Source organism: Biomphalaria glabrata, chromosome 3 (genome assembly GCF_947242115.1).
Source record: "Biomphalaria glabrata chromosome 3, xgBioGlab47.1, whole genome shotgun sequence".
Classification (NCBI taxonomy): Eukaryota; Metazoa; Mollusca; class Gastropoda; family Planorbidae; genus Biomphalaria; species Biomphalaria glabrata.
This window is the reverse complement of record NC_074713.1, coordinates 46,713,784-46,736,473: the sequence shown is the minus strand read 5'-3', so window position 1 is coordinate 46,736,473 and position 22,690 is coordinate 46,713,784. Positions and strand designations below refer to the sequence as shown.

Sequence of the window (22,690 nt, the reverse complement as noted above, 5' to 3'; positions counted from 1 at the left end):
CTAGCTTGCAGTTGTGTTCTGACCCTGTCTACTTATACTTAGATCCCTCAATCTTTCTTACTATTGAGACTTACAAGCCCCCATGCTTTTCTTTTATTGCTTTTCTTTTTTTGCTGATCTTTAGGATCTTAGGATGTTGTCTACAACCTTATTCATTTATATTTTGAGGTCATCCAATGGTCTGGTTGCCATTCTTTGATAGTCTTACTCATGGTGAAATATTTTGTTAACAAAATGGTCTGTCAGCTGTAAAGCATTTTTAAATTCTATTCCATCACCAAGTCCTATGGGGACTGAGCGGTTAACTGCTCCACTTCCAAACTGAGGGGTCCTGGGTCTGAATTTTGTTGAAGACTGAGATTTTTAATTTCAGGATTATAAGGGTGCCTCCGAGTCCACCCAACTCAAATGGGTACCTGATATTGGTGAAAGTAAAGAAGTTGCTCTATGTGCTGGCCACATGACACACTAGTCATTACTATCTGCCCTTTAGTTTGCAGGATCTGAAAGGGGTACTACAAGTCCTATAGTTCTAGCTATACCTCTTCTGAGATATTTACTTATTGACTTTGATTCCTACTTCTGTTTATACATGAGAACATTGCTAGAGAAGTAGCCGAAGGTCTGTACTGTGATGTATTCTAATGATGTTATTTTACTCTCAGGCCCTATTGACCCAGCCAAAACAGGATTCATGCACTACACATCAACTGTGGTGTTCCCTACAGGCAGCAAGCACCCACTGGTAATAGAGACCAGAGACTCCTTTGGTAATTTGGCGCCCTACAAGGCTGACCATAGAGCATTCTTCAAAATCAAAGTCACTGCGGTAAATGACATAGAAAAGTTTGAATGAACCTACAAATAACTTACTTTAAAAAAAAATCTTGCATGTTGAATCATGTAATCACTTAGATTTTTACAAAGCTTATATCAACTCACTCTGTCTGTCTGGTCAAGAGTTTGTACACGTTATTTCTCCTACACCCAATCTTGGAATAAGCTGAAATTTAGCACAATTATTTCTTTTACCTGATAACACAAGAATCAATAAAAAGAATTAATCGATGGGTTAATGAACTATTGGTAATTATTTGCTTTGTTTGGTATCTTGAACAAGGGGAAGAAATTGTACTTGACAGTTGTGGTGGTAGTCCCCTTAGGAATCTTGAGCCCCGAGTGAACATTTTCACATTTTTTATGCATTTAAAACGCGATCATTCATCAAGATACCCCCATTCTTCCCTCCCCTTTCACAACTGGTCCAGACAAGTGATAGGATCATAGCGCATTGAGAAAGCCAAAAGGTAAACAAAAAACAATTGGTAAAAATATTTCCATCGCACAGATTTATATGTCTAGGTCAATCATACATATAATTACATGACTGATACACACCAACTGATTCAATTACACTTAATATAGGGGTAAGATTTGTTTTTTAAAAAGCATTTTTTTAATAGTTTTCCTGTTAAAGTTATAATTTCTTGAAATTATTTTTTAGTGAACAATTCCAGCCATTAAGAAAAGCCTAAAAGGTTATCCCTGTCTTTGACTACAGCATGCCAATGTCACTGTAATCATGTTCTCTTCTCCTAAGTATTAATGGTCAAACAAGAGATGTGCATCTTGGTTTTATTCCCTTTGTGCTTTAAAAAGTTTAACTTGCATAGCAACAAAACAAATTTGTGTTTTTATCCTCACAAGTTTCTATGTTTAGGATTTACTTTAAGCATTGAATCTTCAATTTGTTACCACAGGCAGGGACCAAAGAAAGATATACACCAACAACACAGATCATCTACAACACTCAGGACAAGAAGCTGGTCATGTACATAAAAATAGACCAGAAAGGCTGCTATCAGGCAGTCGTCTCCTATGGTGATGTCAAGCTGAAAAATGGGGAATTCGACATCTTAGTTTTAGAACGTGAGTGGTCTCTTTCTTTTCAGAATTAAAATTTCAAAAGTTTTCAAAACGTTGGGTAGATGGAGGGTGATAGGTAATGGTATTTTTTGTGAGGTGTCTGTAATGCTATAAAATTTTAAAGGTGATCTGTTTATTTCCCTTACAGCCACAGAATATAACAAAGTGATCAAGAATGTCTACAAACGCAAACATAATGTCTTGTACAATGCCAGAGTGCTCTCCCTTCATGGCCAAAAGTTAGAGAAACCTAAAAAAGTGTATGTCTACATTTCACCAAAGGTATAAAAATAAGTTGACAAAATGTGCGCTTCTCATGTCAGTGATAGCATGTTGCTGTTCAGCTTCATATAGAAAACTTATTATTACAATAAAGTAATGCTTTTATTTGTTACCACTTTCAGCAAATGACAATCAAAGAATTTTGTTTCAAGATTTACAAGAGGAAACTTTGTACATTCCGAGTGTGTCCCTGGACAAAGGTAAATTTAGTAGGAATAAACCTGGGCTTCTGACATTTTGACTAGACCAATATCTTAAAAACTGTCTTTCAAATTGTAAACTTTCTTCTTCTTCTTCTACGTTCTCATTATCATGTTGGAGGGTGTCAGGGAGACAGATACCTCTGATACCCAGGAGGTTGCACAATCCAGTTTGACCACAGACCATTGTCTACTAGCAGATAAACTGTCAAGATTTAGCATAGTTGTATTAGTTATAATTGTTAGAATTCATCTTTTTTTTCCCAATACAATATGAAACGCTGTTATAACCATTAGAGATTGTATCTTGTCATATATTATTGCTATATATAGGAGTTGATCTTTTCTTATATTTTTGCTGTTTTACATACCTTCCAATAGTAATTTAACTTTCTGTGCTACTATTTGTTTTTGTTCTCATTTATTCTTTTCTCTCTTTCCCTTTGTTGTAAATAGTGTCATATAAGTGATAGCCTTAGCTGGATATATTTCTTTTGTTAGGTTAATAGGGGCTATTTCACTTTAATGTACATTATATACATTTGTTTGTAGATATATATGTTTATATATATGTATATAGGTATGTGTATGACACAGTGTGTGTATGTAGGTATATTTATGTATATATTTGAATGACTGTTATCTAATAACAGTCATATCGTGAGAGGGGGGATGTCAGGGAGAAGTATGGCGAGAATGAATGTTAGTTTGATATTTTGGTATGATTGTTATATCCCCTTATTATGAATGCGAAGTGTTGCACGTGTTGTGAACTGAGTGATTAAGTCTTCGTTGAATGTGCAAGAGAATGTGTTAGTCAATAAGGTCTTGCTCCCGGTCCAGGAAGGTTGGACGTTTGCTTCCTGGACTGGTATTTATGTATTTATAAGTTGATGGACTGGTGTATTGTGTATTACTATTTCATAAGAGTGATATAATTGTGTGCGTTATCAAGTATTAAAGTATTGTTGATATTCATGAATATAAGGAGTTAGAGTTGATGTATATTAAGTGTTCGTATTTGAGTTAAGCAAGTATTATCAAGTGTTATTGAGTATTCATACCCCTAGCGAGCCTAGTCAACAAGAACAAGAGACGAGCAGAGTATAGCAGCAGCAGTATATATATATAATTTCGAACCCTGACAGAGGGTTCAAATGACTGGGTGTGAGATGAATTTCACAGAGGCAGTTCTCCATAATGTTGTTTTTTCTTTTATTGGGTTGTATTGGTGGTCAGTATCTTGTTTGGACCTTTCGTTGAAGAATGCAGCTTTGGAGGACATAGTCAGAATTCTCTGGTGACACTCCACAGGATTTTTTAGTTAATTCCTATTTCAGCTTCTGGAATGTGCATTGTATAATTCTGTTGTGACCTGTTCAGAGGTTAAAAATGACTAGTTGATCTTTTCAGAAAATCTGGTAATAAGCAAAATTTTTCTCCAAGTTTGGGTGAGAACTGGTCTATTTTTGGTTGATACTATTCTCTTTTCATTTTGGTTCATCTCTTTAGGATAGAGAGAATTTTTTGAGTGCATTTTTGTTAGCCCACATTTGAGACTGTTGAAACTAAAAGTTAAAATATTTGTTTAACCATGCACAGCTTCTTTAAGAAGTCTCTGACTGTTAACGGAACATAGTTAATAGTTTAGAGTTATGAGTTTCTTATATGTTTTAAAATAAATCTGTTTCAGTTTATTTTCAATGGTGTCAGCAATCAATATGATGCACCCACATTTTGTATTGAGGATGGCAGCCAGCAGTCAGTGGAGTTGGCAGCAGAGGAGCGCAATATCATAGCAGCAACATTCTCCAGCTTTCTTTTAAAAAGTATAGGTCAGTGAAACCTTTTCATCTATGTTAATATAACCTTTGAACTCATATGACTATCAAATTTCTCAAATTTTAATTGAATGTTAGGTCATTAGTAAGAAGGGGAGATAAATAACTTCTAAAAATGTTAAAAAAATATTTATTAATGTGAAATTTTAAATATAATTAATAATAATGGCATGCTCACAGCAGCCTGTAAACTTTGTAAACTTTACTCTAAACCTAAAACTTATCCTAAATCTCACAAATCTCCAGTGCTAACCCCAAACATCTCTTAGTACTAAAATTTACTATAAACACTAATTGTTAGGTTATGTTTTCCTGGATTGAGTATTCTCTTGTTTGCAATGATCCATTTGAGAAGATTCCTTGTCCTTACTCAAGCACAACACACTCTGTAATTAATAAAACACATAAGAAATATCCTCAGATTGAACTCAGAAAACTTTAAAGAATCCAACAAGAATAATCCTATAAGTTTTAATTACACTATTGAAGTCACATAAAATAGATTTGCTAAGACAAACAATGAATATAAATGAAACAAACCAACTGCGATAGTTCTATATTTACAAGCCTAGATATGAATCTTGAAGAGAACATCCAGTTTAGTTCTATCCACTCAAGTTAATTCAAGAACACATTGTGACATCGCAATCACATGTTTAGCCACCCCACTGGCTATTCGGAAAGGAGGTGCCAACTTCTAGAAGTAAATAATGTCAATCTAGTTAATTTCCCCTAAAAATAAATTAAATAAAAAGGTTTTAAAATTTCCCAATACTTACAAATTAAAGTCAGTCAAGCTACTAGGAATTTATGACTGTACCACTTGTGGTTTATGTTTTTTTTCTGTTAAGTATGTCTTGAGTACATTTCTTTTATTACAGGTGGTTCCGAAACATTCAATGACAAAAGAGATTTTTTCAACCGAGAGATTCAGAGTTATCTGGACAGGAAATCACACAGCACTTTGTTGCTCAAAATAGACAGATACAATTTATTACAGAGTGTAAGTCATCACTAGTTCTATTTATAGCTTTCTTTCTGTCATGTGACAATATTGTTTTATTCTCTTAGTTCTTTTGTATTTTGTATTTCATATTTAAACCTCTCTAGATATGCTGTTTTTTATATATTCTTTAAGGCTCTAGATCTATGTCTTTATATATTTTTTATTTAGTTATTTATTCCATTTTATTTCGAGTTTAAGATTTTTTAAATTTTTATCTTAATCTTTATTTATATTTAAGAAAGTTACTCTTCTAAAATAGTTTCTACATTGAACTGTTCCTCCATTTGCTGTTGTTACCTTCTGTTTGTTTTCACTTCTCAGTCTTACAGAGTGACTAAACCATTAAGTGTTTGTGACTGGTGTCGTCGGTTTGAGATCACCTTCATTGGTGAGCAAGGTCTAGACTGGGGAGGGGTCAGCAGGGAGTGGTTTGAGCTTTTGTGCAAAGAACTTTTTGATCCCAATTGCTCTCAGTTGTTCACAAGATTCACAGACAACCCTCAGGGGCTGGTGAGTGAAACATTCTTTCAACTATTTGTGTTTAGAAAACAAAGAATTAAGCAGAGATAGAAGTTTAATCTCCAGACCTTCGTTAGCGCATTTAAGTGTTTAAAATTTTTTTGAACATAGCAACTACATACATACAAATAAATATGTATTCTACTATTTTGACTTGGGTGTACTTGATGCTAAAATGAGGTTCCAAGTTCCAAACCTGGTATGATTTTTAATGATGAAGTCAATTCAAGTTGAGTTGTAGTTCTTGACTGATGAACCTTTATCTTTAATTTACTACTATCACTTAATGTGCTTTGGAGTCTGCGTGCATGTTGGTATTGGTTGATAAATTCTGATGTAACTTTACAGTAAGACTGATGCCAATGAAGGGTTAAAAAGGGTTGAACAGCTGATGAAAGTAAGTGGAAGCTGTAGATGAGAGACAGAACAAACTGTTTGTAGTTAAATTGAAGTATCTTTCTAAGTCATTCAACATCCTGATATTGTGTTTTTTACATATTTCTGTAATAAAATTGTAAGCAGTCAATATTTCTGAATGAAAGTCATATTTATTTTGTTTAAATAAGACGTTTTCAAGCTATATTCAAGAGTCTATATCGAGAAAGTTCTACAAAGAAAGTTCTGGCTGCCTGGTCTTGCAGTTTGTGCGCTGGACTGTCGTTCGGACTTAGCTATGGTCTCGGGCTCAAACCCTGCCTGCTCCTATCCCTTGTCATCCTCGGGTGGTTTGGACTAGGAAGTAAATTATCTTAAATCTGAAGGAACATCCAAAACATGTAAAACAAACAAAACACATTACAAGGGTCGAACTAGTTGTCTGGTGCTACAACAAAAGACCAAACCACATCAACAATGGTGTCAGAAGGAAAAGAAAGAATAACTACATTTAAAATGTGTCTGATGCTGTAATGAGTTCCAATCCTGATAGCAAAAGTTCCCCTTTTCGACCATTCATAGGGCAGATTTAACCTGGGACCCTCCAGTTCAGAAGCCAAGTGTTTAACCGCTAAACTACCTCTATCTTGATAGAAGTTAGGATTATTAATGACAAATGTTGATTGAGCTGTGTTTCTTGAGTTGCTTAACAGTCAGCAGTAAAACTTTGAAGTTGACCACTTCCCCTAAACACACTGTAGACCAGACGTCCATTTGAAGCATGTAGTTGGAACTGGGGAACTCTTATAAATTCAGCCTTAGATGTGACATACTGCACTCTAAATCTTCAGACTTGAAGACAATATTATTTTATGCTAGACCATTTTCTTAATATTTGACACTTTTAACAAATTTAGGTTCATCCGAATCCAAAACGTCCACCAGACAAGAAGGTCAAGCTATACGAGTTTGCTGGTAAAATTGTTGGAAAATGTTTGATTGAGTCTTCGGCCAAGAGAATGCAGCTGGTCAAGGCTAAATTTACCCGCTCCTTCTTGGCACAGCTTATTGGTTTGAGAGTTACGTACAAGGTCAGTCAAGTGTCCTTCATCTTAATCTTTTAATGCTTTGTCAAGTGCATACCATTTAGGAGTAAGTTTTATAATCATAGCAGTAGTGCTTCTCAAAGTAATAATCTGTGTCTGGTTTCAGGCACATAAAAAGCATATTAACAAAGCAAATTTTAATTATATTGCACCTACTTTTTTTTCTCTTTGCCAATCCAAGCTGCAGTGAAGTCCTGATATTTTTGTAAAATCTAAAAAAAGTAGTCACATTGATACAACTTTCTAAGGATTCATCACTTAATAAAAATGTTATTGCCTGAGCTTTCCCAAGCAATAGTATTATCTTTGGTGGATATTTTTATCAAGCTAAAAACAAGAGATAATGAAGCTATACACCTTTGATTTTAATACTGGACTATTTTAAGACACCAGGGATATTAAACCTTTAAAAGGGACATAATTTTAAAAAATAATAATACTAATCACACTCCTATAAATTTTATTTTGTAACATCATTTCTTTAACAAATAGAAGGACCAGTAGTAACTAGTAGAAGTCCTGAGAATTATGATATTCAGCTGTACATCTCGTCTTTGATCAATAATTCTAGTCTTGATACAGTGGATTAAAAACAAATCAGCACTGGACGTGTACATACCTTCATACTCAAGATATACTCTTATGACTTCCTGGTCATCTGGTATGCGCTCATGATTGTAATCTTGGTTGTCCCAATGTTCAAATCCTTCCCACCACCAACCCCTGCCATCTGTGGGAGGTTTGGGCTAGGATGTAATGATTTTCAATTTGTCAAACAAACGTACTCATCAGTAAGGATACTTAAAAGAGAAGTCTGCTGTGTTATTCTCTGCTGAGTGAACACGTCACTTTTTCTGTTTTTGCCTTGGCTTCCTTCATTGTAACTTTAGAAACAAATGTTTTTTTTATATTTTTTTTCAATGACAATTATATTTGTTTTTAAACTGTGAAAATTTTTTTTTTCTTTTGTTTTTTAGCATTTTGAAACTGATGATCCAGAATTTTATACCACCAAGATTTCATACATAGAAAATAATGATGTTGATGATATGGAGATGACATTCTCTGAGGAGATTTATGATAATCAGGGTCAGTTGGTCAAGGTAAATTAAATATTTCATTATAATTGTTTAGAGAATAGTTTTTTGTTGAATAATGCAAATAAAAAAATTTTCCTAGAAAATAAATTGAAATGTAAACTAGGTAACTGACGATACTAATGATACTGGTAACTGGAATATCTCAGTGATGTACTGGTGGAGAGGGAGCTTTACTCAGGACTGGAAAGCTTGAATGAGTCCCTGAGTTCATTCAACAATGAACACCTGGCTTCAACTCTGAAATGTAAAGGTGGTGGGTCATTATTATAGGCACACATATTTCAAGACTGTTGGCCTAATAAAACTGGAAAACTCTACTCCAATCACTAGCCTTATGAACCACATTGTCTAAATAGACAAACTTTGACTAGTTTATGTGGTCAATTGTTTTTTTTCCATTTAGTTAGCTTTGAAAAAAAAAAAACAATAATTATGAAAAATTAGTCAAAATTAACAAAACTCAATTATCATTTATCACATCATCAAAATATCTTATTTGTTACTAAAGAAACATTATTAAAAGTTTTAGAGTCATGTTTAAAAGTGAAACAAAACTTTAAATAAAATGTACACACTTATATAAATTATACCAGCAGTTCTTTTATATTGTCATGTAATGTCAAAGTTGGAGAAAAAAGCAGAAATCTTTTATTGACTCTAGATGCTTCATGTAATAAAAAGTGTAAATAATGCAGTGGAGGTGATTGAAAAGTAACATTTTATTTGGTTTTTTGTTTCTAGAGAGTTCAGCAAACTTTTAAACTAGTTGAAACTAAATGTGTTTTCAGGTTGTAGATTTCATCCCCAATGGTTCTAAAATTGCTGTGACAAACAGCAACAAAATGAAATACCTCGATGCCTTGGCCCAGCACAGACTAGTGACCCCTGTGAAAGAGGAAGTAGAAAGCTTCATGAAGGGGCTAAGCTCTGAGCTCATCCCAGAGAACTTGCTCAGTATATTTGATGAGAATGAGCTGGAGGTAATATCTTCTTTTTTAAAACAATGCATTATGTTTTTAAGAGATTAGTTTCTTTATTTCTTCTGGATAAATTCCACTCTATTAATAAAAAATGAAGAAACTAATAGTGATTAGAATAAATGAAAAATGGACAAGTTCTCATCCAAATTACAAGAAAGACCCCATGCCTATTATAAGCTATTTAATGTGACCTGCGCCTACTTTTTTGCCTCAGAACCGGACATAACAGAATGAGGTTAAAAATTGGGACTAGTGAAATTTGCCATTTTGAGTGTCGCTAGAGAATGCCAACCTTGTCCTTTAAAACCACATTCTCTATCAAGAGGCCCAAACAAGACACTGGCACCAAAACATCCCTAGAAAAGAAAAAAATGGAAACCGCTATGCAGTTCCTTGGTGAGATATCAGGTGTGTGGCTGATTTCATCAGTTCCAATGTGAGCAATCCTTATTGCTTGCAATGATGATCAAAGCGTGACCAGTTATAGACTTTTTTTATTGATAGATTTGAAGTGTTAAAAGAAGATCATCTCAAGAAAAATAAAAAAGGATTAATATTTGGTTGTCACTTTGTTTTTGTTCTAATTCTTTAAAAAAAAATATTTTTGCATTGATGGTTGTAGTTATTGTTCATTTTTGTTATTTCAGAATTATGTATAATGAAAATAAACTTATAATAGAGTAGGTTTTTTTGTCTAAGCACTGAACAAGTTATTTTGAACTTTTAATAAAATATATTTTACTAACCTCCCCAACATAATATTAAGAACAAAAAAGTAATTAAAGAAAGTAGCTTAAATAATTGAAATTATATTATTTTTTAGCGACCCCCGTAAGGGGGAAAAGCCGCTATTAGGTTTGTGCAAAATGTCCGTCTGTCATACTCAGATCTCGAAAACTAGAAGAGATATGAAAAATATTGTTTCACCATTAAATGCGCTTGAAAAGTTTAGGTGCAACGGCTACTTTTGGTTTTCTAAAAGCAAACCGTTCAATTTATAAAATTAATTATGCAAGAGATTTTTTTAATAAAAATACACCAATTCTAAAACAATTATGTAAATGTAAGGGAGGCAATGTTAAAATATGCTAACAAAGAAGGACAACACACACATAAACAATAGTTAAATAATAGTTAAAGGTGTTTTTTCTGGTCAACTAGCTGCTAAAATTTAAAGAAAACATTTATATTTGTTTATAAAGGCTAAGAATGCACTTTGTATGTAAATATCACTCACAATTTTTTAAATGGACATTTTATGATGCGACTTTCGTGTAGTAGCGTAAAGCCCAGCTATCCATCCATCCATCCATCCCAGTGGCGCTACAGCCCATGGAGGGCTCTGGCCTGCTTTAACACATCCTTCCATTCAGATCTCTCCTGGGCCTTTCGTCTCCACGCCCTAACCCCAAGCTGCTTCAGATCTGCTTCCACGTCCAAACCCCAGCTATCACACAGTGCTAAACCAATTTCTTAAACTTGTTTTAAAAACCAGATTTTATTTATTTTTTATTTAGTGCCCCCATCAGAATGAAAGAAGCTTATTTTGTGCATTTTGTCTGATGGAGACTTCTTCTTATCTTCTTATATAATACAGACGTTACTTCAAAAAAGAAGATGATTACGTCATGCATTTAGTCATGCATATTAACCAATGACTTAAATTCTACCAAGTCACTGGTTTTCCTGGCTAGCTCAGGCAACCCATTCCATGTTCTAATAGCACTTGGGAAGAAGGAGTATTTGTACAAATTTGTCCTAGCATATGGGACGAGGAATGTGCCTTTATCTTTGTGTCTTTCAAAGTATTTTATTAAATTTTGTATTTGAAGATTATGGTTCAGTGTTTTATGTATGATTGCTACTTTACTTTTAAGCCTTCTGTCCTGAAAGCTTTCTAAATTTAGTGATTTTACTAAAGGTGTTACTCTAGTCAAATGTGAATATTTGTTTGTTATGAATCTCACTGCTCTATTTTGTGTCTGTTCCAGTTTCTTAATGTTTTCTTGAGTTGAGGGGTCCCAAACGGAGGATGCATATTCTATTATTGGCCTAACCAAGGTTAAATAACATTTTAGTTTTATGTTCTTATTTGATTTATAGAAATTTCTTCTAATAAACCCTAATGCTTTATTGTTTGATTTTTTGATAGTTACATCAATATTGGGATTCCATGACAGTTTTTCATTTATTAAATTATAACACCTAGGTATTTTGCGTTTTTAGTTTGTGTTACTGGTTTACCATGAATAAGATAAGTGGAATTAATTTGTTTTAGCTTTTTTGTTACTCTTAATAACTGACATTTTTCTGGGTGGAAAGACTTGTTCCAATTTGATTCCCATTTCTGTAATTCATCTAATTCTCTTTGTAAAATTTCTGTATTTTGTGTTGTTTTTATTGTTCTATATATTATGCAATCGTCTGCGAATAATCTGACTTTGTTCCTGAACTAATGCAATTTGGTAAATCATTTATGTAAATTAAAAATAGCTCCATAATGGTTAGTCCTAGTGGACCTAAGACTTTTCCTTGAGGTACGCCTGAGTTTACTGTTATTGGTTTTTATTTAGAGCCATTTATTATTACAGTTTGTTCTCTCCCTATCAGAAAATCTTTAATCCACTGATGCATTTTAGTTTTATGTTCTTATTTGATTTATAGAAATTTCTTTTAATAAATCCTAATGCTTTGTTTGATTTTTTTGTAGTTTCATCAATATGTGGATTCCATGATAGTTTTTCATTTATTATAACACCTAGGTATTTTGCGTTTTTAGTCTGTGTTACTGGTTTGCCATGAATAAGATAAGTGGAATTAATTTGTTTTAGTTTTTTAGTTCTTAACAACTGACATTTTTCTGGGTGGAAAGACATGCTCCAATTTGATTCCCATTTCTGTAATTCATCTAATTCTCTTTGTAAAATGTCTGTGTCTTGTATTGTTTTTATTGTTCTATATATTATGCAATCGTCACGGTTAGATTTAAAAAAAATAGCACTAATTAAATATTTTTAAACAAGCAGTTTTTTAATTTTTCAAATTTTTTTTATTTAGTGCCCCATCAGGATAAAAGCCGCATATTTTTGTGCGTTTTATCTGTGGGTCGGTCTGTCCATCACGTTAAGATTAAAAAAACAACAATAAAAAGAATTAAAAGAGCAACATTATGTGTTTCTTTTCATGCTCATACCGAGGATAGATAAACAAAGATAGACTTGAATAATAAATAGCACTGCCTAGATTTAATCTTATTGTAAGAAGCACAGATAACTGGAATATTGGGTTATACGCCAAACGTTCGTACGACAATGTAGCGCTGACAAAATGGTTTTTTTAAAATAGCGCCGACAACAACAAAAAGTGCGACCGTATCTCATATCAAATATGCCTTTATTTAAAAATCATATTTATCTGGAGGCTGCAGAGGTTTAAATTCTGAGTTGTCCTTCTCCCTCGGGCAGTAAGAACTCGTTAGCTTTAGGTGGCAACCAACCTTTTGTCCTACACGCTAAGCTCCTAAACGTTTTCACCGACAGCAACTAGGGGGTGGGATGTATCTGGGGGCAGCGAGACAGCGGGTAGATTGGTCATGAGGCCATAAGGTGAACATTTGCTAAATCACTAACTCAGATTTGACAATATTTGTATCACAAGAGATAACTAAAATAGATTCTAGAACAAACATTTTAGACAAATGCAGGTCCAGGTATTGTAAAAGACTAAAGACTGATTCATTGAATTCAAAATAAAATGCTGCACATATTTGAATGACTGATTGTTAAGCGTCTCGATAATGACACAAGTCCTAGGTTCGATCCCAATACTAAACAATTTTATCAAGGACAAATGAAATATAGATTTTATATATGTTTTCTTGGAGGTTCAGCGAGTGCCGATTTAAATTATTCCAACAGCGGATTCCAGCGTTGGTTGATTTTGAAACCAATACGATGCCAATTCGACGTATTCTCATCGTATGACCTCAAAACCATCCATTCCAAGTTTTTTTTTCTTTGCTTTCTTTTTTTTTTTCTTGCGATGGTTGATTATGAAACCAATACGATGCCAATTTCACATATTCTCATCGTATGGCCTCAAAACCATCCATTCCAAGTTTTTTTTTTCTTTGCTTTCTTTTTTTTTTCTTGCGATGGTTGATTATGAAACCAATACGATGCCAATTTCACATATACTCATCGTATGACCTCAAAACCATCCATTCCAAGTTTTTTTCTTTTCTTGCTGTGGTTGATTTTGAAACCAATACGATGCCAATCCCACTCATTCTCATTGTATGACCTCAAAACCATCCATTCCAAGTTTTTTTTTCTTTCTTTTCTTGCTTTGGTTGATTTAGAAACGTCAAGGGACAACTGTAGCTTCTATAGCACACAATAATCACACATTGTTCGTAAAGAACAATTATTCGGACCGCGCATCGGGAGAGAAGATACAAAATATTGTAATAACTTAAGTGAGGCAACTCAACGAGGCACATATATCTTTATTTACACGACATCACAGGTCCACAAAACAACATCTATCTTAGGCACAGTCTTTTCACTTCGGCTCTCAACTTGGGCGGAAATCGTTCTCTTCTCCTCCTAATGTTGACATCCTTCTCAGTCTAGTTTATCACAGTGCGCACATTCTAGCTTAGATGGCGGTGCGGGCCGGCGCGCATGTCGGAGTTATAGCAATATTATCATTAGTGCAAAGCAACAAGCCATGAAAGTTCCGTGACTGAATCCTTCTATGACCGTCTAATCCACTATTTGGTTCTTGCTAGTGTCCTGGTTCCCCTCTGTCATTAGTAGTTACTTTCCAACGTACGTAGCAGAAATTATTCATTTCTAGTTGGATGAGTCTTCATACAAACTATTTCTGAATTATTCGTTACGTTTATTAACCTTAAAATGCGAAATCTTTCATGCAGAACAATTACAAAACAATAGGCCTATGTAAATAGTGAAAGGCCAATGGTACACTACCTACGTAAGGTACTATGTATTAAAGTCAAAATAAAGCCTACAGCGTTAGAGGCGGACAAGCCCGTTAGCGTGATGTGGTACGGTATATAGACTCAGGGACGCGCAGAAGACACTCGCCCAGAGCCCCGCTCTCAGCTAAGGCCGCCTCTGGATTTTATAATTTTAGTCTTTAAACAAAGAGACAGCAACATTATGTGTTTCTTTTCTTGCTCATACCAGGATAGATAAACAAAGATAGACTAGAATAATAAATAGCACTGCCTAGATTTAATCTTATTTTAAGTAGCCCAGATATTGGAATATTGGGTTATACGCCAAACGTTTTTTCGACAATGTAGCGCTGACAAAATGGTGTTTTTAAAATAGCGCCGACAACAAAAAATGCGACCGTATCTCATATCAAATATGCCTTTATTTAAAAATCATATTATCTGGAGGCTGCAGAGGTTCAAATTCTGAGTTGTCCTTCTCCCTCGGGCAGTAAGAACTCGTTAGCTTTAGGTGGCAACCAACCTTTTGTCCTACACGTTAAGCTCCTGAACGTTTTCACCGACAGCAACTAGGGGGTGGGATGTATCTGGGGGCAGCGAGACAGCGGGTAGATTGGTCATGAGGCCATAAGGTGAACATTTGCTAAATCACTAACTCAGATTTGACAATATTTGTATCACAAGAGATAACTAAAATAGATTCTAGAACAAACATTTTAGACAAATGCAGGTCCAGGTATTGTAAAAGACTAAAGACTGATTCATTGAATTCAAAATAAAATGCTGCACATATTTGAATGACTGATTGTTAAGCGTCTCGATAATGACACAAGTCCTAGGTTCGATCCCAATACTAAACAATTTTATCAAGGACAAATGAAATATAGAATTTATATATGTTTTCTTGGAGGTTCAGCGAGTGCCGATTTAAATTATTCCAACAGCGGATTCCAGCGTTGGTTGATTTTGAAACCAATACGATGCCAATTCCACGTATTCTCATCGTATGACCTCAAAACCATCCATTCCAAGTTTTTTTTTCTTTGCTTTCTTTTTTTTTTCTTGCGATGGTTGATTATGAAACCAATACGATGCCAATTTCACGTATTCTCATCGTATGACCTCAAAACCACCCATTCCAAGTTTTTTTTTCTTTGCTTTCTTTTTTTTTTCTTGCGATGGTTGATTATGAAACCAATACGATGCCAATTTCACATATTCTCATCGTATGACCTCAAAACCATCCATTCCAAGTTTTTTTCTTTTCTTGCTGTGGTTGATTTTGAAACCAATACAATGCCAATGCCACTCATTCTCATTGTATGACCTCAAAACCATCCATTCCAAGTTTTTTTTTTCTTTCTTTTCTTGCGTTGGTTGATTTTGAAACGTCAAGGGACAACTGTAGCTTCTATAGCACACAATAATCACACATTGTTCGTAAAGAACAATTATTCGGACCGCGCATCGGGAGAGAAGATACAAAATATTGTAATAACTTAAGTGAGGCAACTCAACGAGCACATATATCTTTATTTACACGACATCACAGGTCCACAAAACAACATCTATCTTAGGCACAGTCTTTTCACTTCGGCTCTCAACTTGGGCGGAAATCGTTCTCTTCTCCTCCTAATGTTGACATCCTTCTCAGTCTAGTTTATCACAGTGCGCACATTCTAGCTTAGATGGCTATGCGGGCCGGCGCGCATGGCGGAGTTATAGCAATATTATCATTAGTGCAAAGCGACAAGCCATGAAAGTTCCGTGACTGAATCCTTCTATGACCGTCTAATCCACTATTTGGTTCTTGCTAGTATCCTGGTTCTCCTCTGTCATTAGTAGTTACTTTCCAACGTGCGTAGCAGAAATTATTCATTTCTAGTTGGACGAGTCTTCATACAAACTATTTCTGAATTATTCGTTACGTTTATTAACCTTAAAAGGCGAAATCTTCCATGCAGAACAATTACAAAACAATAGGCCTATGTAAATAGTGAAAGGCCAATCGTACACTACCTACGTAAGGTACTATGTATTAAAGTCAAAATAAAGCCTACAGCGTTAGAGGCGGACAAGCCCGTTAGCGTCATGTGGTACGGTATATATAGACTCAGGGCCGCGCAAAAGACACTCGCCCAGAGCCCCGCTCTCAGCTAACGCCGCCTCTGGATTTTATAATTTTAGACTTTAAACAAAAAGACAGCAACATTATGTGTTTCTTTTCATGCTCATACCGAGTATAGATAAACCAAGATAGACTAGAATAATAAATAGCACTGCCTAGATTTAATCTTATTGTAAGAAGCACAGATAACTGGAATATTGGGTTATACGCCAAACGTTCGTACGACAATGTAGCGCTGACAAAATGGTGTTTTTAAAATAGCGCCGACAACAACACAAAATGCGACCGTATCTCATATCAAATATGCCTTTATTTAAAAATCATATTTATCTGGAGGCTGCAGAGGTTTAAATTCTGAGTTGTCCTTCTCCCTCGGGCAGTAAGAACTCGTTAGCATTAGGTGACAACCAACCTTTTGTCCTACACGTTAAGCTCCTAAACGTTTTCACCGACAGCAACTCGGGGGTGGGATGTGTCTGGGGGCAGCGAGACAGCGGGTAGATTGGTCACGAGGCCATAAGGTGAAAATTTGCTAAATCACTCAGATTTGACAATATCTGTATCACAAGAGATAAGAACTAAAATAGATTCTAGAACAAACATTTTAGACAAATGCAGGTCCAGGTATTGTAAAAGACTAAAGACTGATTCATTGAATTCATAATAAAATGCTGCACATATTTGAATAACTGGTTGTTAAGCGTCTCGATAATGACACAAGTCCTAGGTTCGATCCCAATACTAAACAATTTTATCAAGGACAAATGAAATATAGATTTTATATATGTTTTCTTGGAGGTTCAGCGAGTGCCGATTTAAATTATTCCAACAGCGGATTCCAGCGTTGGTTGATTTTGAAACCAATACGATGCCAATTCCACGTATTCTCATCGTATGACCTCAAAACCATCCATTCCAAGTTTTTTTTTCTTTGCTTTCTTTTTTTTTTTCTTGCTATGGTTGATTTTGAAACCAATACGATGTCAATTCTACGTATTCTCATCGTATGACCTCAAAACCATCCATTCCAAGTTTTTTTTTTCTTTGCTTTCTTTTTTTTTTTCTTGCTATGGTTGATTTTGAAACCAATACGATGTCAATTCTACGTATTCTCATCGTATGACCTCAAAACCATCCATTCCAAGTTTTTTTTTTGTTTTTTTTTTTTTGCTTTCTTTTTTTTTTTTCTTGCTATGGTTGATTTTGAAACCAATACGATGCCAATTCGACGTATTCTCATCGTATGACCTCAAAACCATCCATTCCAAGTTTTTTTTTTTTCTTGCTGTGGTTGATTTTGAAACCAATACGATGCCAATCCCACTCATTCTCATTGTATGACCTCAAAACCATCCATTCCAAGTTTGTTTGTTTTTTCTTGCTGTGGTTGATTTTGAAACTAATACGATGCCAATTCCACGTATTCTCATCGTATGACCTCAAAACCATCCATTCCAAGTTTTTTTTTCTTTCTTTTCTTGCGTTGGTTGATTTTGAAACGTCAAGGGACAACTGTAGCTTCTATAGCACACAATAATCACACATTCGTAAAGAACAATTATTCGGACCGCGCATCGGGAGAGAAGATACAAAATATTGTAATAACTTAAGTGAGGCAACTCAACGAGGCACATATATCTTTATTTACACGACATCACAGGTCCACAAAACAACATCTATCTTAGGCACAGTCTTTTCACTTCGGCTCTCAACTTGGGCGGAAATCGTTCTCTTCTCCTCCTAATGTTGACATCCTTCTCAGTCTAGTTTATCACAGTGCGCACATTCTAGCTTAGATGGCGGTGCGGGCCGGCGCGCATGGCGGAGTTATAGCAATATTATCATTAGTGCAAAGCGACAAGCCATGAAAGTTCCGTGACTGAATCCTTCTATGACCGTCTAATCCACTATTTGGTTCTTGCTACTATCCTGGTTCTCCTCTGTCATTAGTAGTTACTTTCCAACGTGCGTAGCAGAAATTATTCATTTCTAGTTGGACGAGTCTTCATACAAACTATTTCTGAATTATTCGTTACGTTTATTAACCTTAAAAGGCGAAATCTTTCATGCAGAACAATTACAAAACAATAGGCCTATGTAAATAGTGAAAGGCCAATCGTACACTACCTACGTAAGGTGCTATGTATTAAAGTCAAAATAAAGCCTACAGCATTAGAGGCGGACAAGCCCGTTAGCGTGATGTGGTACGGTATATATAGACTCAGGACCGCGCAAAAGACACTCGCCCAGAGCCCCGCTCTCAGCTAAGGCCGCCTCTGGATTTTATAATTTTAGTCTTTAAACAAAGAGACAGCAACATTAGCCTGTGTTTCTTTTCATGCTCATACCAAGGATAGATAAACAAAGATAGACTTGAATAATAAATAGCACTGCCTAGATTTAATCTTATTGTAAGAAGCACAGATAACTGGAATATTGGGTTATACGCCAAACGTTCGTACGACAATGTAGCGCTGACAAAATGGTGTCTTTAAAATAGCGCCGACAACAACAAAAAATGCGACCGTATCTCATATCAAATATGCCTTTATTTAAAAATCATATTTATCTGGAGGCTGCAGAGGTTTAAATTCTGAGTTGTCCTTCTCCCTCGGGCAGTAAGAACTCGTTAGCATTAGGTGGCAACCAACCTTTTGTCCTACACGTTAAGCTCCTAAACGTTTTCACCGACAGCAACTCGGGGGTGGGATGTGTCTGGGGGCAGCGAGACAGCGGGTAGATTGGTCATGAGGCCATAAGGTGAAAATTTGCTAAATCACTAACTCAGATTTGACAATATCTGTATCACAAGAGATAAGAACTAAAATAGATTCTAGAACAAACATTTTAGACAAATGCAGGTCCAGGTATTGTAAAAGACTAAAGACTGATTCATTGAATTCAAAATAAAATGCTGCACATATTTGAATGACTGGTTGTTAAGCGTCTCGATAATGACACAAGTCCTAGGTTCGATCCCAATACTAAACAATTTTATCAAGGACAAATGAAATATAGATGTTATATATGTTTTCTTGGAGGTTCAGCGAGTGCCGATTTAAATTATTCCAACAGCGGATTCCAGCGGTGGTTGATTTTGAAACCAATACGATGCCAATTCCACGTATTCTCATCGTATGACCTCAAAACCTTCCATTCCAAGTTTTATTTTTTTGTTTGTTTTTTTTTTCTTGCTATGGTTGATTTTGAAACCAATACGATGCCAATTCCACGTATTCTCATCGTATGACCTCAAAACCATCCATTCCAAGTTTTATTTTTTTGCTTTCTTTTTTTTTCTTGCTATGGTTGATTTTGAAACCAATACGATGCCAATTCCACGTATTCTCATCGTATGACCTCAAAACCATCCATTCCAAGTTTTATTTTTTTGTTGTTTTTTTTTTTCTTGCTATGGTTGATTTTGAAACCAATACGATGCCAATCCCACTCATTCTCATTGTATGACCTCAAAACCATCCATTCCAAGTTTTTTTTCTTTCTTTTCTTGCATTGGTTGATTTTGAAACGTCAAGGGACAACTGTAGCTTCTATAGCACACAATAATCACACATTGTTCGTAAAGAACAATTATTCGGACCGCGCATCGGGAGAGAAGATACAAAATATTGTAATAACTTAAGTGAGGCAACTCAACGAGGCACTTAAGTGAGGCAACTCAACGAGGCACATATATCTTTATTTACACGACATCACAGGTCCACAAAACAACATATATCTTAGGCACAGTCTTTTCACTTCGGCTCTCAACTTGGGCGGAAATCGTTCTCTTCTCCTCCTAATGTTGACATCCTTCTCAGTCTAGTTTATCACAGTGCGCACATTCTAGCCTTGATGGCGGTGCGGCCGGCGCGCATGGCGGAGTTATAGCAATATTATCATTAGTGCAAAGCGACAAGCCATGAAAGTTCCGTGACTGAATCCTTCTATGACCGTCTAATCCACTATTTGGTTCTTGCTACTATCCTGGTTCTCCTCTGTCATTAGTAGTTACTTTCCAACGTGCGTAGCAGAAATTATTCATTTCTAGTTGGACGAGTCTTCATACAAACTATTTCTGAATTATTCGTTACGTTTATTAACCTTAAAAGGCGAAATCTTTCATGCAGAACAATTACAAAACAATAGGCCTATGTAAATAGTGAAAGGCCAATCGTACACTACCTACGTAAGGTACTATGTATTAAAGTCAAAATAAAGCCTACAGCATTAGAGGCGGACAAGCCCGTTAGCGTGATGTGATACGGTATATATAGACTCAGGGCCGCGCAAAAGACACTCGCCCAGAGCCCCGCTCTCAGCTAAGGCCGCCTCTGGATTTTATAATTTTAGTCTTTAAACAAAGAGACAGCAACATTAGCCTGTGTTTCTTTTCATGCTCATACCGAGGATAGATAAACAAAGATAGACTTGAATAATAAATAGCACTGCCTAGATTTAATCTTATTGTAAGAAGCACATATAACTGGAATATTGGGTTATACGCCAAACGTTCGTACGACAATGTAGCGCTGACAAAATGGTGTTTTTAAAATAGCGCCGACAACAACAAAAAGTGCGACCGTATCTCATATCAAATATGCCTTTATTTAAAAATCATATTTATCTGGAGGCTGCAGAGGTTTAAATTCTGAGTTGTCCTTCTCCCTCGGGCAGTAAGAACTCGTTAGCTTTAGGTGGCAACCAACCTTTTGTCCTACACGCTAAGCTCCTAAACGTTTTCACCGACAGCAACTAGGGGGTGGGATGTATCTGGGGGCAGCGAGACAGCGGGTAGATTGGTCATGAGGCCATAAGGTGAACATTTGCTAAATCACTAACTCAGATTTGACAATATTTGTATCACAAGAGATAACTAAAATAGATTCTAGAACAAACATTTTAGACAAATGCAGGTCCAGGTATTGTAAAAGACTAAAGACTGATTCATTGAATTCAAAATAAAATGCTGCACATATTTGAATGACTGATTGTTAAGCGTCTCGATAATGACACAAGTCCTAGGTTCGATCCCAATACTAAACAATTTTATCAAGGACAAATGAAATATAGATTTTATATATGTTTTCTTGGAGGTTCAGCGAGTGCCGATTTAAATTATTCCAACAGCGGATTCCAGCGTTGGTTGATTTTGAAACCAATACGATGCCAATTCCACGTATTCTCATCGTATGACCTCAAAACCATCCATTCCAAGTTTTTTTTTCTTTGCTTTCTTTTTTTTTTTCTTGCGATGGTTGATTATGAAACCAATACGATGCCAATTTCACATATTCTCATCGTATGACCTCAAAACCATCCATTCCAAGTTTTTTTTTCTTTGCTTTCTTTTTTTTTTCTTGCGATGGTTGATTATGAAACCAATACGATGCCAATTTCACATATACTCATCGTATGACCTCAAAACCATCCATTCCAAGTTTTTTTCTTTTCTTGCTGTGGTTGATTTTGAAACCAATACGATGCCAATCCCACTCATTCTCATTGTATGACCTCAAAACCATCCATTCCAAGTTTTTTTTTCTTTCTTTTCTTGCTTTGGTTGATTTAGAAACGTCAAGGGACAACTGTAGCTTCTATAGCACACAATAATCACACATTGTTCGTAAAGAACAATTATTCGGACCGCGCATCGGGAGAGAAGATACAAAATATTGTAATAACTTAAGTGAGGCAACTCAACGAGGCACATATATCTTTATTTACACGACATCACAGGTCCACAAAACAACATCTATCTTAGGCACAGTCTTTTCACTTCGGCTCTCAACTTGGGCGGAAATCGTTCTCTTCTCCTCCTAATGTTGACATCCTTCTCAGTCTAGTTTATCACAGTGCGCACATTCTAGCTTAGATGGCGGTGCGGGCCGGCGCGCATGTCGGAGTTATAGCAATATTATCATTAGTGCAAAGCAACAAGCCATGAAAGTTCCGTGACTGAATCCTTCTATGACCGTCTAATCCACTATTTGGTTCTTGCTAGTGTCCTGGTTCCCCTCTGTCATTAGTAGTTACTTTCCAACGTACGTAGCAGAAATTATTCATTTCTAGTTGGATGAGTCTTCATACAAACTATTTCTGAATTATTCGTTACGTTTATTAACCTTAAAATGCGAAATCTTTCATGCAGAACAATTACAAAACAATAGGCCTATGTAAATAGTGAAAGGCCAATGGTACACTACCTACGTAAGGTACTATGTATTAAAGTCAAAATAAAGC

The 22,690-nt window shown here is 35.5% G+C and overlaps 1 protein-coding gene across 3 annotated transcripts in view; it reads left to right on the top strand.

Moving 5' to 3' along the window:
• The window catches only part of LOC106061940 (apoptosis-resistant E3 ubiquitin protein ligase 1-like), a 119,713-nt gene that overhangs the window by 62,913 nt on the left and 34,110 nt on the right, over window positions 1-22,690 (top strand). For all 3 annotated transcript variants that reach the window (XM_056022347.1, XM_056022348.1, XM_056022349.1), the window contains 10 exons: window positions 666-829; window positions 1,761-1,929; window positions 2,075-2,208; window positions 2,331-2,408; window positions 4,102-4,243; window positions 5,131-5,252; window positions 5,577-5,765; window positions 7,067-7,240; window positions 8,233-8,358; window positions 9,144-9,335. In XM_056022347.1, coding sequence (XP_055878322.1) covers window positions 666-829; window positions 1,761-1,929; window positions 2,075-2,208; window positions 2,331-2,408; window positions 4,102-4,243; window positions 5,131-5,252; window positions 5,577-5,765; window positions 7,067-7,240; window positions 8,233-8,358; window positions 9,144-9,335 — 1,490 coding nt within the window. The remainder of the gene's footprint in view (window positions 1-665; window positions 830-1,760; window positions 1,930-2,074; window positions 2,209-2,330; window positions 2,409-4,101; window positions 4,244-5,130; window positions 5,253-5,576; window positions 5,766-7,066; window positions 7,241-8,232; window positions 8,359-9,143; window positions 9,336-22,690) is intronic.